Source organism: Anopheles stephensi, chromosome 2, assembly GCF_013141755.1.
Source record: "Anopheles stephensi strain Indian chromosome 2, UCI_ANSTEP_V1.0, whole genome shotgun sequence".
Lineage (NCBI taxonomy): Eukaryota > Metazoa > Arthropoda > Insecta > Diptera > Culicidae > Anopheles > Anopheles stephensi.
Genome location: NC_050202.1, coordinates 2,765,283 through 2,784,674, shown reverse-complemented (window position 1 = coordinate 2,784,674; position 19,392 = coordinate 2,765,283). Strand labels below are relative to the sequence as shown.

General features: G+C 49.0%; 1 protein-coding gene across 8 annotated transcripts in view; it reads left to right on the top strand.

Annotated features, from left to right (window-relative positions):
* The window catches only part of LOC118508117 (ecdysone-inducible protein E75), an 88,352-nt gene that overhangs the window by 57,264 nt on the left and 11,696 nt on the right, over nucleotides 1-19,392 (top strand). For 4 of the 8 annotated variants that reach the window (XM_036047617.1, XM_036047616.1, XM_036047615.1 and 1 more), the window contains one exon: nucleotides 7,331-7,475. In XM_036047617.1, the coding sequence (XP_035903510.1) occupies nucleotides 7,331-7,475 (145 nt within the window). Of the gene's footprint in view, nucleotides 1-5,257; nucleotides 7,145-7,330; nucleotides 7,476-16,178; nucleotides 16,443-17,243; nucleotides 17,361-17,576; nucleotides 18,016-19,392 lie in introns of those variants that run through there. The other 4 variants (XM_036047619.1, XM_036047621.1, XM_036047622.1 and 1 more) reach the window with 4 other exon arrangements.

Below are 19,392 nucleotides of genomic sequence, written 5' to 3'. Positions count from 1 at the left end.
TCGAAATTGCGTCGAAAGGGGACATACACACCGGGCGGCAATCTAAGCGGACATAAAGTTTAACGTAACGTCCCCATAAGTCTTCCAGAAGGAGGGGGAAGAAGGGAAGGAAAAGGAGGAGGCAAGGGGGTTCCAGTAGCGGGAGGGATCAACTGAAACGGCCCCATTTCCTTCGCTCTCCCTCTCTCCCTCTCTCTTCTTGGTGCATTTTGACCATATTCCATACAAACACCGGACCCGGACATGAACGCGAAAACGGTCGGAACGAACGACAACAGACGATCGGGCCCCGGCGGACGATCGGGAAGCGGGTCGGGTGGAAGGTGCTTAGATAGGGAAGGGAGTGTTAAGTTGGTGAGAAAAAAATTATGTAAGCCCTGGGCGCGCGCGTTTTTGCGCGTGCGACGACGGGACAAAAATGCGCGCGCGCTTCGTTCATACGCGAGGCACGAGACACGACCAGCAGCGAGCGAGCGAGAGAGAGAGAGAGCGAGAGGAAGGAAGAGAGTGAAAGGTTGAGCGGGAAGGGGCGGAGGGGCAGGTTGTTGCGCAAGACAACAACAACAGCAGCAACACCACTCTTTCAGTTTCGGAGAAAAGTTCGTTGACCGCGGGGGGCCATACGCGCGCGCACGGAACTATAACCCTGTTTGCCGTTTTCCACTTGTGGCGGTTCCTGTTTTTCCTTTTTTTGTTGCTGCTGCTGCCGCTAGTTTTTGGTCCGACTAGGCCTAACAGCCTTTGACATCGACACATACACACGCGTGGGGCGACAGATTTCACGTTGCACCTTTGGTTGGCGTGCGTTTCCTTATTGCAGTGATAAGATAGGATTGGAGATAGGTTTTTAGTGATTGTAGGAAAGACTTAGTGAAACGGGGCAGCATAAAACAAGGTTGTAAAAGTGTAAGACAAAACACAATAAATAGTGAAGTTAACAAAACAGGAATGTAAAAAAGGAAAAAAGAATTAAAAACGAGGCTTAATCATCTAAAGTAGACTTGACAGCACAATGAAAAAGACTAGAGAAAATAGAACAAAACTTGGAAAAGCTATAAAAGCAATATAAAAGCAATAAAAGAAGAAAAACAAGATATCAATAAGAAGTAACAAACTAAAGAAAAAAGAGTAAAGCAACAACAAAAAAGTAAGATAAACAAAATTGAATTGAAAAAAATCATTGTTTTTATACAAAACAAAACAAATGTTAACAACATAATGCATAAAATGTAACGGCAAAATGTAAATGCAAGAAGGGAAAATGTAAAAAATGGAACTAGAATTAGAATGTTGTGTACGGCTGAGTGATTTCCCCAATGTTCTCCGACACAGCACCGAAATGTCATTGAACTATGGAAGAACGAAGAACACAAACCCTTCCCTTCCTTCTCACCCCACCCATCGCCGGTTGCGCCTAGCGGGTGGCAAGTGGGCCAACAGTTCTGAGGTCTGCTAACGAACTCATTTAACCTTCTCCCTTCCTTTGCAAGCATTTCCCTTCGGTCATGTTGCCACCTTCCAACCCTAACGCACACACACACACACACGTACAATTGTGGTGTATCGGGAGTGTGCTGTTGACCTAATTAAACACTCACCGGAGTCCCTGGAATCCTACAGCCAGGATAAGAATTTCCATACGTCGCGTACGCTGTGTGTGCCGTGCTGACTCTCCGCTTGTCCCGATTTTCCAACCAAAAATTCTGAGAATGAGAGTACAATGGGGGAGAGGAGAAGGGAGTGGGGTGGGAAGGTAAAGGTGGGGGGGTGGTGACATGCACGGCAGAAAAGTAACGGAGATCAGGAACAGCGAATAAAGCGATCGCGAGACAAACGATCGGACTGCTTTTCCACACTCACGCATACACCCGTTCGAGTCAAACGGTCGTTGAACTCTCTCGCTCACTAACAATTGTTCGTGACGGAAGATGAATGAGATGAGCAGAAGAGGGGGAAGGGGGGCCTGAGGGTGAGGGAGAAAGGGTAAAATATGCAAATCCCGTCCACCACATCATAGCGCCGATGGTGTGTTTGTGTGGACCAGGAAATCGCGTTTTGTCCCTCCCCTCCCGCTCTTCCTTCGTTCTCCTATACACCTCTTCGGAGGGGACGATTGCCATCAGTCTGGTCGGTCGTTCTCTCGTGGCTGAGAATCGTGGCTGAACTCGCACAGTCTTCGGAGTCTTCTCCCGCGCTTTGATGTCGCTCTTCGTATGACGTCACGAGCGCTGTTTGCGACATGCAGCTGGAGAAGAGAACGCAGTTGCGGGAGGGAGCCCAGCTTTTGTCGATGTCGGGCCCGTTCATTCACCTTTCGGTAGGATGACGCATGGGTGTTCTTCCTATCGCCGACTGGAGCTTTGGTCCCGTTTTCGGGGCAAGCCAACTCGGAACCGCCGGCACACATTCTTTGTTGCGAATTCTTCAACTTCAGCAACAAAAATGGCAAGCAAAATGGCGCGCTGCGTGCGGTGGAGATCTAGAGCATACTTCGCTTTGTCCCCGTTTATGAGTCAGTGTCAAATTCGCACCGCACACACAGTCCCAACAAAGCCCCTTGTTTCCTGGTGATTCTTATATCCTCTTTTGGGGACGGAAATTCCACCCGCTTTTCTCGAAAGCACACGCAGAACGAGAACGAAACATGCTTTGCTCTCGTGCAGTGTGTTGTGCAAGGTGTGTGTGAGCGTTCATTCTCGTTTCGGGTCGGGCCTCCTTCTTCTCCTCCTCGCGCGGTTGTCCTCTGATGACAACCCTTCCTTTCTCCCAGGTCGCTTGCGAACTGCAGAGGCCAATGAACTTTGGCGAGGGCCACTCTTCTTCGCCCGCTTCGTGTTGTGGTCGTTGCGCGTTCGCTTACGGTGAATCCGGTGACGTCGTCGTCGTCGTCGTGTGCTCTTTCGTCGTGGTCTGGTTTTTGCTGGTCTGTTCTCGCCGAGGCCACTGACCGACTCGCCCGGCCGACCGAGAGCAGCCACAGCACAGTGTGTCCACTCTAGTGATGCTTGTTTCTGCGAGAGAAGATCATCCTCGGCCGATCGTCTTCTCAGGAGACGATCTCACCGTGTGTCTCTTGCTGTTCATTGTTTACCTCGATTAGCGTTTGCGATTTGCCGATTGCGAAAAAACGCTACGCAAAGCGATTTATAATCGATGTATTTAGATCATGTGCGCAACGATGCAACGACTCTCGATGGTTGATGTTGATGTCCGAGGGAACTTCATCTTTGAGTTAACCGATAGTCAGGGGATAATCAGTTTCAACTGCCACATCTTCAACTTCAAATTTTCCTAAATTTACAATAAATAGACGAAGCTCTTCTGAGCACAAAACTGCACGAAGCGCATTATCCCCCAGGTCCGGACAATTGACCCAATACCTCGAATGCGTCACCAATTCTTTGTTTAATCGCTGCTGCTGCTGCTGCTGCTGAATCATTGCTTCCCAAATGCCACAAAAACAAAAGCCCCCCGCCTTAAAAAAGGCTCCAAAATTGGTTGATTCATCCATATTATCTTCGAACGAGAGGGAGGTCTCCTCTTGTACCCTCTTTTTGTTGTCCAAGCAGTTAAACAAACAGTGATTCACCCAAAAGGCTTTTTTTAAACGGAAGTTCACAAGCCCACATTTTCCTCAGCTCCGTTTTACTCAACGGCAGGAAAAACCGGCACACTTTCCAACGGAAAAGTGACAGGAGTTTCATCGTGTTTGTTTTATTTTCGCTTCCCGGTCCTAAAAAGCTCAAATTTCGTACCAATTTTTTTGGGGCCGCCAACCTTTTTCTCACGATTTCCTTTAAACGAACGGTGTCTTCTGGTTGGCACCCGATGTAATAAGAGCCCTCTGCCGAACCTCGCTGCCTACCTGGTGGGAGGAGGTTTTTTTTGTTGTGTGCAACGTACGCGATTTTATCCCGTACCCACACTGTGTGAAGACTCATCATAATTGGCCTCGCACTCAAATTCCTCTCACTTTCTTTCCTCGAAGAAGACGACGACGATGACGCCTTTCTTCCCTCACAGCGCCAACAGTGTGAAGCAGATTGAAGAAATGAAGGCAAAAAGAGGACTTCCCCAAATCTCCCCCTCTCTCTCTCTCTTAGGGGAGGGGTGAAGCAGAGGGTGGAATGGGAGGGAAAGGTGAGAAAAATGCTTGAAAATGCAAAAAAGGCCAGCGGCCTTTATCTCTCACTCGCTTCGTCGTAGGCAAAAAAAATATGCACACACACAGACCTACACAGGTTCCGAGGGCCTAAAAGCTGAAGGGGCATACGCACACACACACAAACAGAGGAAAACACAATGGCCACCAGAGTGTGTGGTCACACAGAGCAATGGCGCTCGGGCGATATGATAGTTTCGTAGTACTACGAGTCCGATTTTACGTCGGTTGGTCGCGCCGTGTATGCGTTATATGAACCCTTGATGTCGCTCTCTCGCTCACCCTCCCATTCGCTCCCTCTCGTTCGCTCGTGCACCCTTAAGCCACGATGTCTTGTTTTCCGTTTGCTGCTGCTGCTGCTGCTGCGTGTGTGAGCTCTGGCCCCGCCGCTTTTTCGGGGTGGATGACCAAAAAGTAGGTCACGAAACCAACACGGCCACCCTCGACCGTCGCTTGCCTGGGTGTGGGGTGGCTTTTCGTGTCTCATTCTCCACACTTTTCTCGCTCTCTCTCTCGTGCATTGGGAAGCCACCCTCCAACAACCCTCCATCAGCCAGGCAATTGGTGTGCCGCACGTCACGTACCCGTGCTTCATGTTCATGCCCTGTGTGCGCGGCGTTCACTCGATTGCAACACATGGAGCGAGTGAGCGTTCGAGTGAGAGAGAAAGAGCACGTGACAGTATGAGTGCGAGAGAGAGAGCGCGCTCGTGAACGCAGAGTGTGAGACTAAGCGAATTGGTTCATAGAAGCGTAAAGGATGCTAGTGGAGCACAGGTGGTGGCGAATGGGAGGCCATCGGCAATGACAGGTCGTTGAACTAGGGGTGCATACTCGCTTGCCTGCGTGTGTGTGTGTGTTTGGGTCGTCCCTTTCGGTTCACCGTCGAGGCAAAAATAACGGGTACCGTAGTGAGGGAACGAGACTGAGCTATGAGCTGCCGACTCACTCACTCGCTCACACACACACCGCAGCCAGCCAGCCAAAGCACGATTACCGAATCACAAAAAAAAACCCCCGGGGTGTTGGGTGTTCATTCGCACGAACGCGCCTCTCGCCAGACGGCGATGCCGATCGGACCGAGCATTGGAATTCATTCGCAAACTGGACGCGTCTGCGAAAGCATCGCATTTTCGTCGCATCCGTACAATATTCGCTCGTGTCTCGTAACGTTAAGGCTTACTTCAGTTCCTCGTACGTGCGTGCGTGAGTGTGTTCATGTGCGCGTATTTTAAGGAGGCAAAAACGGTTCGGAAACGGTTCGGCGCGAAAAATAGAGCCTTGCACGGCCTGTCCTAACTCCCGGTCGTGTCCCGGTCGGTTGTGTGTTTTAGCCGTTCCAAGGAATAAAGTGAATAAGAGGGTAAAATTGTTGTTGTGAAAAACATTGTTGGTTTATTCGGAAGAAAGTTTCAACTGAGCTCTCGGAACAAGTGTAAAGTTCCGTGAAGGGCTTAGTCGTTGTCATACGCAACAAGTGAAGTGCAGAAAAGCTCTTCTTTTTCCCCACGAAAAGAGATTGAGAAGAATTTTCGTCTCCATGGTGATGTTGTAAGTGTTCGCTCGTTCACCATTCCCTCGTATAGTTTGTGATGTGTTGTTTAAGCCACTGAAGGAGCTAAACAAGAAAAAAAGCAAAAGAACCACTATCCATCCCGTAGCATCACTCAAAATACCCGCAAAAAAAGGGAAGTTGATAGTTCAAGAGTCCTCCGAATAGCCCGGAAGCAGGCATTCGCATTTCTGTTCGGTGCATTTCGTTAGCGTGTGCGTGTGTGTGTGTATGTTTAGCCGTGTGGGGGGCTCATCATTAACGGTGTGTTTTCGCTCTCGGCCGTCGCAATCCGCACCAGCAGCGTCGCGAAAATGGAAAAATCTCTCTAAACCTTACAAAACACCAGGCGTCTCCATCGGTTTGGGCGATAGCATCCACACGAAGGATTATCATCGTTCGTCTCCGTCTGGATTAAGCTAAAAGCGTGCCAGTGTGTGCGTGTGTGTGTGCGCGCGTGTGAGTGAGTGCAATTGCGGGTGGCACACGGGATAATAGGGGATACAGTGATAAAGGCGTTAAGGGAAAATGGGATGCAGCGCTGTACAGCAGCAACCAGGCGCCACTACTCAAGGACAGAGCACGCAATCGCAACAGCAAACGATGGCCCCATCGGCGGGCAACGCGATCGTTATCGTGCGGCAGCAGGCCCCTTCCCCGCCATCTCAAGAATCGTCCGCCGCTGGCCCTCCGCCACCACCACAACAACTCCCATCATCACTACCTCAGCAGCAGCACAAGAGTCTGAAAACGAGTCATAGCGCGCTGGTCAAAATCCTCGAGTCCGCTCCACTCAATGCTGTGAAATCGGCCACCACCGCCGCCACCGCCACCACTTCACCTCCACCGCCGGTGGTGGCCGTGACGCCGAAGATCGATTTTTGTCCCTGGAAAAAGACAACGATCGCCAAAGAATGGTTGAGTGCGCAGGGTGGTGTGAAGCCGCAGGAGAGTACGCCGGTCCCGTCCGTGGTGGTGCTAGCGCCCCGGTTAGAGGGTCAGGAGCAAACGCAGGAGCAGCAGCGTGTAGTCATTTGTGCCATCGAGAAGGAGCAGCAAAAGGAGCAGATCGCCATGGAAGAGGACGAAGCGATCGAGGCTGGATGTGCGGAGGAGGAGGATGAGGAGGATGAGGACGAAGAGCTCGAGGAGCAACGGTTAGCGAGCAAAAAGGCGCGCAGCTCGAGCAGTTCGAGCAGTTTGTGTTCGAGCAGTGGCAACAGTTCCTGCCGCAGCCGGGAATCGTCCCTGTCGTCGGCGGCCTCACCCGAACCGAACAGCAGCGGCGATGAGAGCAGCAGCAGTGGCCTATCGTCCGGCGACCGATCCTCGTCCTCGTCCTCCTCGTCGGCTTCGTGCTGCACCTGCTCATCGGATCATCTCATCAACGATCTCTGTCAGCAGTTTGAGGAGAATCTCTGCGAAGATCACGTAGGTTTTGCCGCCGTTCTGGGAGGGTTCGATTTGGGGGAGAACAATTCTTGTTGGAAGACCATGCCATGTCTAAACGATCACAATTTCCTTACACTAACCCCTGTAATTGAATTAATGCACCATAATCTTCTGAAGTGACATTGTAACTAATCTCCACCGTTTCTTCCTCCCGTGTCTGTGCAGGGTTTCTTCCGACGGTCGATACAGCAGAAGATCCAGTACCGACCGTGCACGAAAAATCAGCAGTGCAGCATTCTGCGAATAAACCGCAACCGCTGCCAGTACTGCCGATTGAAGAAGTGCATCGCCGTCGGCATGAGTCGTGACGGTAAGTGACCTTACAAGTTTCTTTCTTCTATTGCAACTACACTCCATGGTGGTGTACTGGTTTGTTGCGAACTCGCTCGAAACAAAGATATAAAGCTGAGGGCATTATTGGACAATGGAACTGTTTGAAGAAAAGGTTAAGATACTTTGAGGAACGCTTACAGAACTTCTATAGGCTAGCTACATTGATAGACCTTGTATCAGACAAGTCTTGATATAAAACTGGATAACGCCTTGCACTAAGCAAGCTTTTGGATGCGAAGTTGTGAGTGTCAGGTCCTGCTCCACTAGATCACCTCATTTCGCAGACCACCTAGTTCATCTTCCCCCCAAAAAAGCGACCAAACCTCTCGCAGAGCCACCTCAAACACCTCTCCACACGCGAAGGTCGAACGCGAGACCCGCTGGGGCCATTAAAACTGCCATCGAGAGCGACAGACGAAGCAAAAAAAAAAAAGCAAACACTGGAGAAGATCGAAATGGCTGTTGCACATGGCTGTCACGGACGCTGCTACCTCTCCGCCACCAAATTTCGGCTGTCCGAATTTTCGGGTGTGAAGGACACACCAATCTTCGGTCAGTGGTCTACTTTTTGAGGGTCTTTCGTGTGCCCTCCTTTCGCATGCTCCTTCCTCTTTCTCTGGTGGCCTCCACCACCGTGCATGTGTGTGTGTGTTGATAGAGATGTTTTGAAGCAGAACATGTCCAGAAATTTGCTCACCTCGTCGCCGCACTGGCCTTCCGAGATAATATTTTTTCGGTTGGTCTGTTATCTGTCTGAGGCGATTAGCAAATGGTTTTTCGGTTCGTGGAGCCAATCGGACTTGGCCCAGTTGATGAGGAAGTGGCTCTACTTTTGGGGGTGCTGTCCATCCTGGATGCTGGATGGATGAAGGGGGTCAGTATCACCATTTGCGGAGCGCTCGTTTCGATGAGCTCAATCTCGTTGTGGGTTTGAAGGTCAGGAAGTTGGAACTGGAACGGGGCGGTCGCAGATAGCGAAGATAAAACGGTAGCGCTTCAGGGGTTTCTTAATCGGCCATTAGAGAAGGGCTAAGGGACACCTCAATCGGCGAGGATGCTGGAGTAGGCAAGCACACAAAGCTCAGGGCCACTGCTGCAACGGTGCGATGTGCAAGCGAGACACACCGTGAACAATGCACAAGGGTGCAAAAGTGAGACAGAAGTATCTCAAATAGGGGGAGAATGCAAAAAACAGAATACCTTCGCATACGATTTTTCAACCCCCCCAACAACCCCAAGTTTGACGTCGGTTCGCGTCGACATGCGCGCAACAGTCGACACGCGCGACCAAAGCGAGCAAAGACACCGCCATAACGTCATGGTATACCGAAAGCGAAAACGCGCGCCAGCACAGTTCTCGCTTCTCGCTTGCACCGATACGCACGCCAATCGTGCGGCCCCGTTCACTCTCCCATTGCCTGGGGAGCCCAGCGAGGCCATCGGCACGAGTTCAACGACCGTCTAACTGGGCCATAATCATTTTGAACTTTATTTAGGTCAGAAAAATAAACTCGCAGCCCCCACCTCCTGCTGGTGGAACTGGGTGAGCGAGAGCGAGAGAGAATGAGCGAGTCTGATCGAGGGGTGTCGCGTAGCTCTCTGTCTCGCACACGCCGAGTTCACTACAGCTCAGCTCAGCTCAGCTCGTGTGAGCAAGGGATGAGAAAGAGTTGGTATGAGAGCGAGAGGAAGGTGTGGTGAGCGAGAGGGGATGAGACGACGGCCTAGTTTGTGTCCCCCTGTGTGTCGCTCTCTCTGTTTTCCTCACAGCTCCCTCTCGAGTTGTCGTCCTGCCCAAGCAGAGAGCGTTCATTCGGTCTTGTTAGGAATGGCTGCGCGAACGAGAGACTCCGATCGCTCTCACTCACACAATTTCAAGGTAATTTTAGTTGGTTCGTTCATCGTGGCGAGTCTCCCCATGGCCCCCCCCCCCTCCAAAAGTAAGGGTTTTCTTCCGTTGCAGTTTTCGCTCTCGCTCGCACTCCCGATACACCTTTCTACATGGATAGGCCTAGTAGGCCATACTTTTTCACTAAGCAGCCCTTACTACTACGAGCTCTCTGGCTCTCGCTCTTTCGCTCGGTGAAGCATATCTGGCTTCTCGCTCTGCGAACGACCTCCGTTCCAAATCGGAGTGCATTCACCCCGGACCGAGTTGCCCCGACCGAAGTCCCCATCTCCCTCCTGCCTTCGACCACGTTCATCCCCTAATTTCTACACTTACTCGGAATTTTACTGGGTCGAGGAGATCGAGCTGTTGTGATGGCGAAGGTTTTGGGGGTCTTTTTTTCTTCGGCGGGAGCTATCGTTCGGCGGGAACGGGGCAGACGTAGCGAGGATCCCAAGTTTCACTTTCTCTCCAACGCGAGAGGTCTCATTATCACCTTCCGTGCCGAGGTCTTTTTGTACATTATTCGGTAGCAGAAGGTTTTGTGGGTCTTCCCTCGCCGGGCTAATCTCTGAAGCGAAGATTGATGGAGGTTTTATTGGATGCTTTTTACTTTGCGCCGCTTATCAATGCAGCGACTACGCTGGCGAAATCGCTTCCTTTTCCTTTCTTCTGTTGCTGCCATGCTCCCGGAGTGAATTATGTGTTTCGTAATCGGATTGAATACATTGGACGGGCAACCGTATGCGCATCCGCCTGCTACTCCATACACATTGGGAATTTTAATCAAACTGGCTCGCGGTGGCCTGTCACGCCAATGCACATTTGGTGGAAAGGGTTTGTGATAGCAAAGTGAATCCGCCATAGTTGAGTTGCAAGTCAGCTTTGCCGAAACTCGCCTCCCATGTGCCAATTCATCTCACGCACACCCAATCGAGCCTGCAACAGTAACTCCGGTGAGCGTGGTGGAAACTTTCGTTTTCTATTTTTACTCCATGGCTGTATGACTCCAATGGACGTCGCTGTGTGCGTTGGTATTCGTTGTGCTTCCCTAAAGCGATCGGTATGGTGATCGGATTAGTCTGGCGGCTGTTGATGGTCCGGGAACGCACACGAGCACAGTCACAAGCTACATTCAAATTAGAAACATGGTCGATGTAGTTGTGCCAGCATAGACAAAGGTTCATTATCTTAATATTTTATTGAAATTACTCAAAATATTTTTAAGGGAATGAAAACATCTTTTTATCTAAGATACATTTATAAAAAAATATACAAAAATATTATTTTCATACCTTTAAATCTCATATCCGGTTCATTTCGATAAAAATTCATTCACTCGACATTCACACCGAAAGTCTGCCCCACGTTCATGGAGCATTCATCCGAGCGAACACCATGGATGTTCATTCGAGTTTCAAGGCTTTTTCATCCCCCCGAAAAAGTACACTCCATTGTCTCACTCCCTCCACCCGCCATCAACGGGTGTGTGCGTCTGTGTGAGCGAGAGTGAGAAGCGGCGAGTTGACGATCGTGAACCTGTCCCGCTCACACTCACACCCATAATCGCTTCACCTCGTCATCGTCGCGCGGCGACGGGTCGTTGACTTTTATTTCGGTCATGCAGGTCGTTCACTTGTTTTACAATTCATGCGAACCACACAAAGCAAATGGCAGCAGCGGGACAGCAACAGCCGAGCAGACAGCGAACCGCCCGCGTTTCTCCCGTTCCTTCCCACCCGCGCTCGTACGGTTCTCACCCACCACAAGCACAAGGGGGTGAGGTTTTGCTGGGATGGATTTGCGCTCTTTATTCCTCATGAGCGAGGGAGAGAGGGTGGTGGTTGCCCTTTCCCCCACCCCCTTCTTCCCTCGATTGGTTCGAAAATTAGGTTGCATGGTCGTTGTCCTCGGGCATAGGTCTCACGGACCCCACGACCAGGCCCTTCTGCTCACTCCCGGACGACAATCTGGAGCACACTCGCTGCTTCTGGTGTCCTCCCCGGGTGCTTACAGAGAAGATAATGAGACATGGGCGGGCGGGCGGGCGGGCGTTTTGAGGGTGGCAATGCTTGAGCAATCGTCATCGTTGTCGCGTGTGCCCTGAGCTGTGTACAGCTGCAGCTAATGCTAGTAACACCGAGCGAGTGAGCAGGATGGGGCGAGCGTAGAGTTCGCTGTATGAGTCAATGCAAAGTCCTCTGTGCTCCCTGCGTAGTACTAGCGTTGGACTTGGGTGGTTGTTTTTTTGCAGATTCAGTAGAAGAGCGAAAGAAAAAAGAGGAAGGAAATGATGACCCATTTCGATCGAGTGACACGTTAAGGGTTGGCTGATTTTTTTTGCAAACTTAAGCAAATAATGGTTATTTAAAACATGTTTACGCTTTGTTTTGCGCGTGTGACTAAGCAGAGTGTGTTGGTCTATTTTGGTAGCTGGTGTTGATTAGAAATATTTGTTTTGTCCTTTACTTGAGCTCTTTAAAAAATGCCTCATGAATCACATCACCAGAGATGAAGGAAATCGGAATATACATTAAAGTAAAAAATTGTCTCACCAGCTCCAGCTCCCTCCGTAACACTTCCCATCGCCATCTTTACCGGCTTGAAAGGAAACCGGAGACACGATTTCACTTTCCCTTTTCTCGCGATCGTCACATCTTTCCGTCTCCGCTCTTACCCGCACCACAGTCACAGTGGAAAGCCCAACCGTGCGTGCAAAATGTGTGAACATGGCGTCTTCACGCGAAGCAGGAAGTGAAACTTTTTCAACGCGATGATCGCGCACCGTACGAAGAAAAGAGACCGTGGGCATGGTTTGTTGCTGCCCTATTCTCACCTCCCGATGGTTGGCGAGGGAAATACTTTCACTTACTCTGCCGGCACTGCCAACGCCGCCGAGCGGTCGAATGATCAGTGAAACATTACCGAAACTTGGTAAACAGTTTATTGCGCTCGTAAATTCGGGCGTTTTATTTGCTTACTTCTCTGTTTGCTTGAATTTTGTTTGCTAATAATGCAAGTGAAGGTTATTTTTCTTGTGTCTGTTTATGATCATATTTTCTAAGTTTTATGGTTATAAATGTGGTTTTTATTATACTTTTTATTAATATACTTTGAAATGTGTTTCCGGAGATTTATTTTTGAAAGTGAAAATCCAGAGATGATAATAAAGGAGAGTTTATACACTTGCACAAGTAACAAGTAATGTTTTTTTGTGGTAGTTTGCTTTTTCCAATAACTTTCCACTTGCTTTAAATAACTTATTCAAGCATGTTTTAAACATTTTCCTGTTTAGTGTTTATAAAGTGCTAATTTGTATGGGTTAACATTAATTTGCATCTTGTTGCACGAAACGGAAAGTCTTGGGTAACGTAACACAATTTTGATTTATCATCTCACCACCATTCATGCTAATAGGCCCAGTCCCTGTACGGAGACGGACACGCTCGTCCGCCGGTACAGCCGTGCCGAAGTAGGTCATTTTACGATTTGTAACCCGGTGTGCCAGGGACCGGGCGGTCAATGAACTTGTCCTCGCACCGTACGTCGAAGAAACCTTTTGGCGTTACTGTAAGCTTCTCCCGTGAGCATTCGCCATTTGCTCAGAGCAGAGATTCCACCATGGATTTTGTTCCTCTACTGGCTTCGGTTAACCGCGACCGAGTGATGTGCTGTCTCTCGCTTTGTCACGCCACGAAGAGAGACAAAATTTCGTGCGAAAAGCAAAGACTTTTCTCAAGCCTACATTTAGGGGTAAATAAATGGAATTTTATTTATTTTTTCGCTTATTTTTCTCCTCTTAATAAATTAAGTGTAAATGACTGTTTAAGTTAATGGCGCTTTGATTGGGCTTTAGAGAAGGGAAAACCTCCTTACGTCATTAGGACCATTTTTTATATGGCAAAGTTCATTACGAAGACTCCCATTGGGTGCTCCATTCGGATAAATGCATATTTTATACGAACGTAAACACTGGCAACGTTTACTCATTAGGCAATCGCTCAATTAAATCTAACACGAATTTCCTTAAACACCGCCGGGAAAAATCTCGGTCAGAACACATTTAAGGTCGATAACATCAGCAGCACCACTATCGAAGAAGTCACTGACCCCGAGTGCTGGGCATGGACGGTGGAGTCACCCGTACGTTACTACGACCCAAAGGGAAAGCATAAGAAGAAAACGTTATTAGAAATGTCGTTGAACTCCTAAGAACGACTCCCACTCACGAACCTCACGAACGATGGTCGTCCGATGGTCGATGAACTGTAACGGGTTTCCACCTCGATCGTGTTCTGGTTCTGGAAGCGAACACTAGCCAGGTGTCCCTAGCGGGCAAGAGCATAAAACACTGGCAGCATAAAAAGGCTTGGAACAGAGCGAGATGGAGAGCGAGAGGGAGAGGGAGCGAAAACAGAAGAAGGGGCACGATGACTTGTAGAGATGATAGCCAGTTTGTTTTTCATTTTAACTTTTTATGTTTTAGATTCATTTCAATTTTAATTACTTTACTTGTTTATTTATTAAAGCATAATTTCTTCAAACGCATTTTAAGTGCTCTCTGTTAAAAGCGCGCGACGGTGACGCCCTCTACTCGTGAGCTTTCGGTACTAGTAAAGCGCCGAGCTTTGAGTGATGCATTCACTCAGTGAGCGCCGCACTCTCTCGTTCTCTCTCTCTCTCTCGCACTCTATGCTCAGTCACCCATTCGTGGGAAGAGTGGCGAATTGAAAATTGAAAAGAACGGCACAGAATCGTATGAATGATAGAGATAGCGTAGCGAGGGTGAATCAAGGTTATCACGAGTCAAGGACACCAGCCAGGCGGCTCCATTCTTGTGTGTGTGTCTGTTTATCTGTATATATCCAACTGGTTTCGTTCTTCGATGGTTTTGGAGATGAAGACCGATAAAACGGGGCGGAAGACACTTTCCAGATCTTCGGATGCAATATATGCGGATGTATTTTTGGGAAAATTCCTTTCAGTTGGAAAATTATTTTCCGCTTCAGTTTTTATAGACAAAATGGGGTACAAACAGCGCCAGTTACATTGTAATTGATCGCACAGCTCACAATACACTGGTGTCGTAATTCCAACTTTTCCAATTTTTCCAACCGCTCTTATCGGTTCTTCGGTGGATAAAAATAGCATAAAGAATACCTTCACCAACACAGCCATACCGCCAGGTGCAAGGTCGACCTTCACCGTTCTCCACCACACACTGCAAGGACAAATCGTGTAAGCCGAAAGGAACAAAGGGGGAGGAAAAGAAAAGGAAAAATCATCCCCCGTTAAAAACGCAACACCTTGTCGGCGTTTTCTGGAAGCCCATGGGGAAGAATAGTTTTGTTTTCCCCCATAATACTGCCCATTCAAGGTCGGCCACTAATAACAGCAGCAAGCAGGGAAAAGAAAGAAGAATGGAAAACAACATGGCCAATAGAGGAAAAGCCGTTTTGCTCTTTTTCAAATCGTATTTTCCATTCCCGGTAGTAGTTCGAACGGGCGGGAATGGCATGTAACGTGCCACCACTTCACCATGACCTTGTGGGGTGTTGGGGTGGTGGGTGAGTGTAGGTTGGAGCGTTTTCCACGAAGTATAGGCGCGCAATTTTCCAATCTAATTTACGGCGGCTGCCATACACAGCACGGGAATCAACTGCCTGTTGTAACGTTATTTGCTTTTGCCAGGACGGGATGAACAATAGGCGTGAGAGAGAGAGAGAGAGAGAGAGAGAGAGAGGCAAAGCGCGCTGGTGGGAAAATGGGTTCCTGAAAATACGTATAGTTTTTCCATTAGTTTATCGGTTGGTCCCTGTTATTCCCTTGCCAGGGGAAAGAAGGTTTCTTTGGGGAATGGGCGACAGGCGGCTACAGCGGGGGAAGGGTCATGGACGTGTGTGTAAAAATAAATTCTCCACACTCTCCCACTGCTCCCTCTCTTCCTCCCACACACACACACACACTTAGCAGGAAGATTTTGTAACCTGTCTTCTTCTTACCGCTACTCGGGTTGCTGTCATTCGCGCTCTCTGTCTTGGGCCGTTGACGTGTGCGATAAAGTGCTGCTTCTGCGCGCACCGTAACATCCCACTCCCTGCCACCCACCTAACAACGGGGAGGGGGTGAGGTACATCCCAACCCCAATCTCCCTCTCCCCCCCGCAAGCACCCATTAGTACATGTTTGGCTCGACATTCAATTCGGATAAGTTCAAGGCCACGGTGCGCGCGCGACACAAAGTTGTTTTCGGCTGCGAGTGTACATTGAGATGAGTTCCTTCGCGCCAATCGCACCCGGATTCCCTGGCTGGAGCTCTCGGTACAGGGAAAAATGCGCTAGAATAATTAAATCAAAAAGCAAAGCGACCGAAATAAAAGCTGCTGCCCATTTACATACATCTTTTGTTCGTTTACGCAAAATTGCTTTGCAGCTCTCTAAATCTGATATGATAAATGAGTGATCGATGAGTGCTGCGCTTAGCACGTGGAAGGAGATGGAGGTCAAGTAGACAGCCCGAACGGAAGCTCGGGCTGCTATACCGGTCTCCTCCATCATCATTGTCATCATCATTAGCTCGATATAAAAAAAAAACCTTCGACGCTTCAACAGCGAACGAGCGGCTGGCTCGCTCGCTGTGTGTGTGGGTGACATTGATAAAACCCGCTTGCCGCCACCACGCGCTTCCCGGTTGAACGCGCTCGAACGCACTCACCCGGTCACTCACCGGCTGAGTGTCGCTCGATGTGCGGTTCTCGCGTGTGCGGATGGAGGCGCCCCCAAACCAAAGAAACTAGTGCGGCCGCCCGCCAGTGAGCGACGAGACGTTGAACCGGGCTGCTGCGAAAAAGGAGAGCAAAAGCGCGTACCTCGCGCGCGTCTCCCTGTGTGTGTGTGTGTGTGTGCGAGTACGTGTGCCCGTGCGGTGTTGCGTTTTTGCTGCTATCGCGGAGCGTGCTGCATGCCAAACGTCACATTTTACTAACGTCCGCCCGACTGTGTATGGTGAAAAATCGGCTTTTCCACGGTGTTTCCCGCGGAGCAGAATTGAGTGAAGGTGATACATTGGTGTTTTGAAAACACAGGAAGCAAAAGAAAAGAGGTGTTACCTTTCCCAACGCGTGCACACAGGTGGTTCAATCTCAGGGAGAAAAGGAAGCTCAAGCTAGTTCCAAGAAGGTGGAAAACATAAAAGTTTTCCTCGCCAAGCAGTATAACGAATGTCCGCCACAAAGTGACACAGTGTGTGCTAAAACGCAAAGTGCGCATCGGCCTATCCATCCACCACACACAACAACAACAACAACAAAAAGCCCGTTGATCGCAGTGGCTGATGACGGTGCTGATGATTTGGCCTTTTGAATGGGTGGCAAGGCGAAGGTCATCACATCCTCTCCGTGCGCACGTCTTCCAGTCGGTGTTTGGTGTGTCTGTGTGTGTGTGTGTCCAAGTGTATGTGAGTGGCTGTTTCCGTTGTGTGTCGGCCAAGAACCGACCGATTCCACCGAAAAGCGCACACCAGAAAGAGAGCACATTCCACATAACGTTGCTTGCTGCTCCTTTCGCTGGTTAAATGATATGGTCAGGATGGGAATCGGTGGGTTGTAAATGTCCTTTTTCCTTTACTACACTCGCTAGTAGCCCTCTCGATTTTGTGCGCTCTCTCTCTCTCTCTCTCTCTCTCTCTCTCTCTCTCTCTCTCTCTACGACCAGTGTCAGTTTTATCAGTATGCGTTTATATGCAGAGGCAAAAAAGTAAAGCAAACAAGCCACACACGAAAATAAACCGATAAAACACGCCACCATCTCTCGTGTGTGTGTGTGTGTGTGTGTGTGTGTGTGGTACGGAGCAAAGGAACCACCAGACCCAAGAGTACAAGTTCGAGGTCATTCGCCATTCGACGACGGTGACGACGGTCACATTCAAGAAGACAACTCGACCATTAAGGGAGTGCGCTTTTGACCGTGACCGCCGGTAACGCGAATTGGGAAATGGGAGGTTTTTGTTTTTTTGTTCTTGTTCCTCTATTTCCCAATGTCACCAGTGTACCGGGTGCCGCCGTTCGGTTGTGCAGAATTGCAGATTGATTCGTTGCGGAACGTTAGTGTAGCGCGTGTGTAACGTGTGCCGTTGGGAAGGTGTAAAAAGTTTAAAGTTGCAGTTCTAACAGTGTTTTATCTTTCCCTCAAGCAGATAAACCTCCGACACCGTAGCTAAATTATATCTAGAAAAAGAATGCATTCCTAAGGCGACTTAAAGAGAAGAAAAAAACAAGTGCAAACATATGAAAGTGATGGAAAAGCAAGCCCGCAAACAAAATGAAAGCCGATAAAACGTGAAAGAAAGTGAAGCGATTCGGTAGCAAACAAGAAGAAGCAAGAGCAAACCAGAAGGTGTAAAACAAAAGTGTCAAACATAGAAGTGAATTCTATCGAGTGAAAGTGCAAAACGGTACCAAAAATAGCAAAGTGCAAATAGTTAAGAAGCTAACCAAAAAAAAAACGAGAAGAGAAAGAGAATTTGATACAAAACAGCAGCAAGTTAAGATAAAACAAACAAAAAAACATGGCCGAAGAGTTACCAATACTGAAGGGCATCCTGAAGGGAGTTGTCTCCTATCACAATGCACGTAGGTGTCGAGGTTGGAAAATTCATATGCGCATTTTCCCATTTCCATTCTATTTTTACTTATTTACTTTAAATAATATTACATTGATTAGAGCGTCACTGCAGAGAGCGTTGGGGCGTTTTTTTTTTTTGTTTGCTGTTAGACATATGCTCTCTTAAAACCGGGGAACCAGGGAGATGTCAGAATTAATGTGATCTTTGACCTTGATTCCACTTCGAACTCCGGGCCTTGTTGGTTGTGGGGTTTTTGATGGCGTTCGTTGGACGCGGGAAAACCTTTTATGGAGTGTTCGCTTTCACAAAATGCCTCTCTCTCTCTCGCTCGCTCACTCACTCCCTTCTCTCTTTTTCTAACACCTCAAATAGCCTTCTGGTGCGGTACATAAGGGATGAAATGGTGCAAGCGAGATAGAACAATTGCGTGTGTGACCTTTAAAAATGGCTTCACTCACCGGAGCCATGACTTTGTCACGGGAATAACCTCCACCGGGGTACGGTTTTCCAATTCTTTCTTTTTTTTCCCTTTGCTCTCGCTCTTGTGTGTTTGATTTTGGCGAAAGCCCGCACGCCGCACGGAGCGAGAGAAAGTACCAAGCTCGCCCTCCGTATCGCGAGAGAACGAGTGCAAAAAGGTAGTGTGGTTGGCTTTCTAAAGAGCTTTCTCTTTCCTCGTCGATCGCCAACCCCTAGTGTCGTCGCCCCCCCCGGAATGGGTGAGAAGCCACCCCGTAAGGTTTACACGGCAAAAGACACTCACACCGATCGCTATAGGGCCACAAGCCGAACTGTCACTCATTTAGGGTCAAGGGCACCGGGCGCGCAAAATGGGAAAATTGAAAATGGGGAAGCGCAAATTAGCCGGAAAGAGCAGCCGATTCCGCCCCATTGTGTGGCTCGATTCGACCCCACTAGAAAGTAGGGGTAGAGGTTCTGTGCGAAAAACAAAACAACGAATTCAAGCAGAAGAAAGCAATGGGCGGAAATATGCAAACGAAAAGGTCACTAGAGGTTAATGGAGCAAATAGGACACCCATAGAGAGAGCGAGAGAGAGAGTAAGGGAAGGAGAGAGAGAGTAAGAGAAGGAGAGAGAGATCAGCCCTTTTTCCGTGCCATTGTTAGCAAAAGGGCAGAGGCCGTTTCTTTTCCTCCAGGGTCACAAACACACACACACACGCGCGCATTCACAACTGTACTTAATTGAAATGGTGAAATTCAAAGCACAGGAAAACACCCAACAACGCCACAATTTGTTGCAAATATGGCGGGTCGGGCAAAAAACAAGAACAAACCATCTGCTCATATCTGATCTCAATATGCGGGCGTGCGGCTGTTCAACTTTCACCTTCACTTTCGAACCGTTTTTCCTTTGCTCCCCTG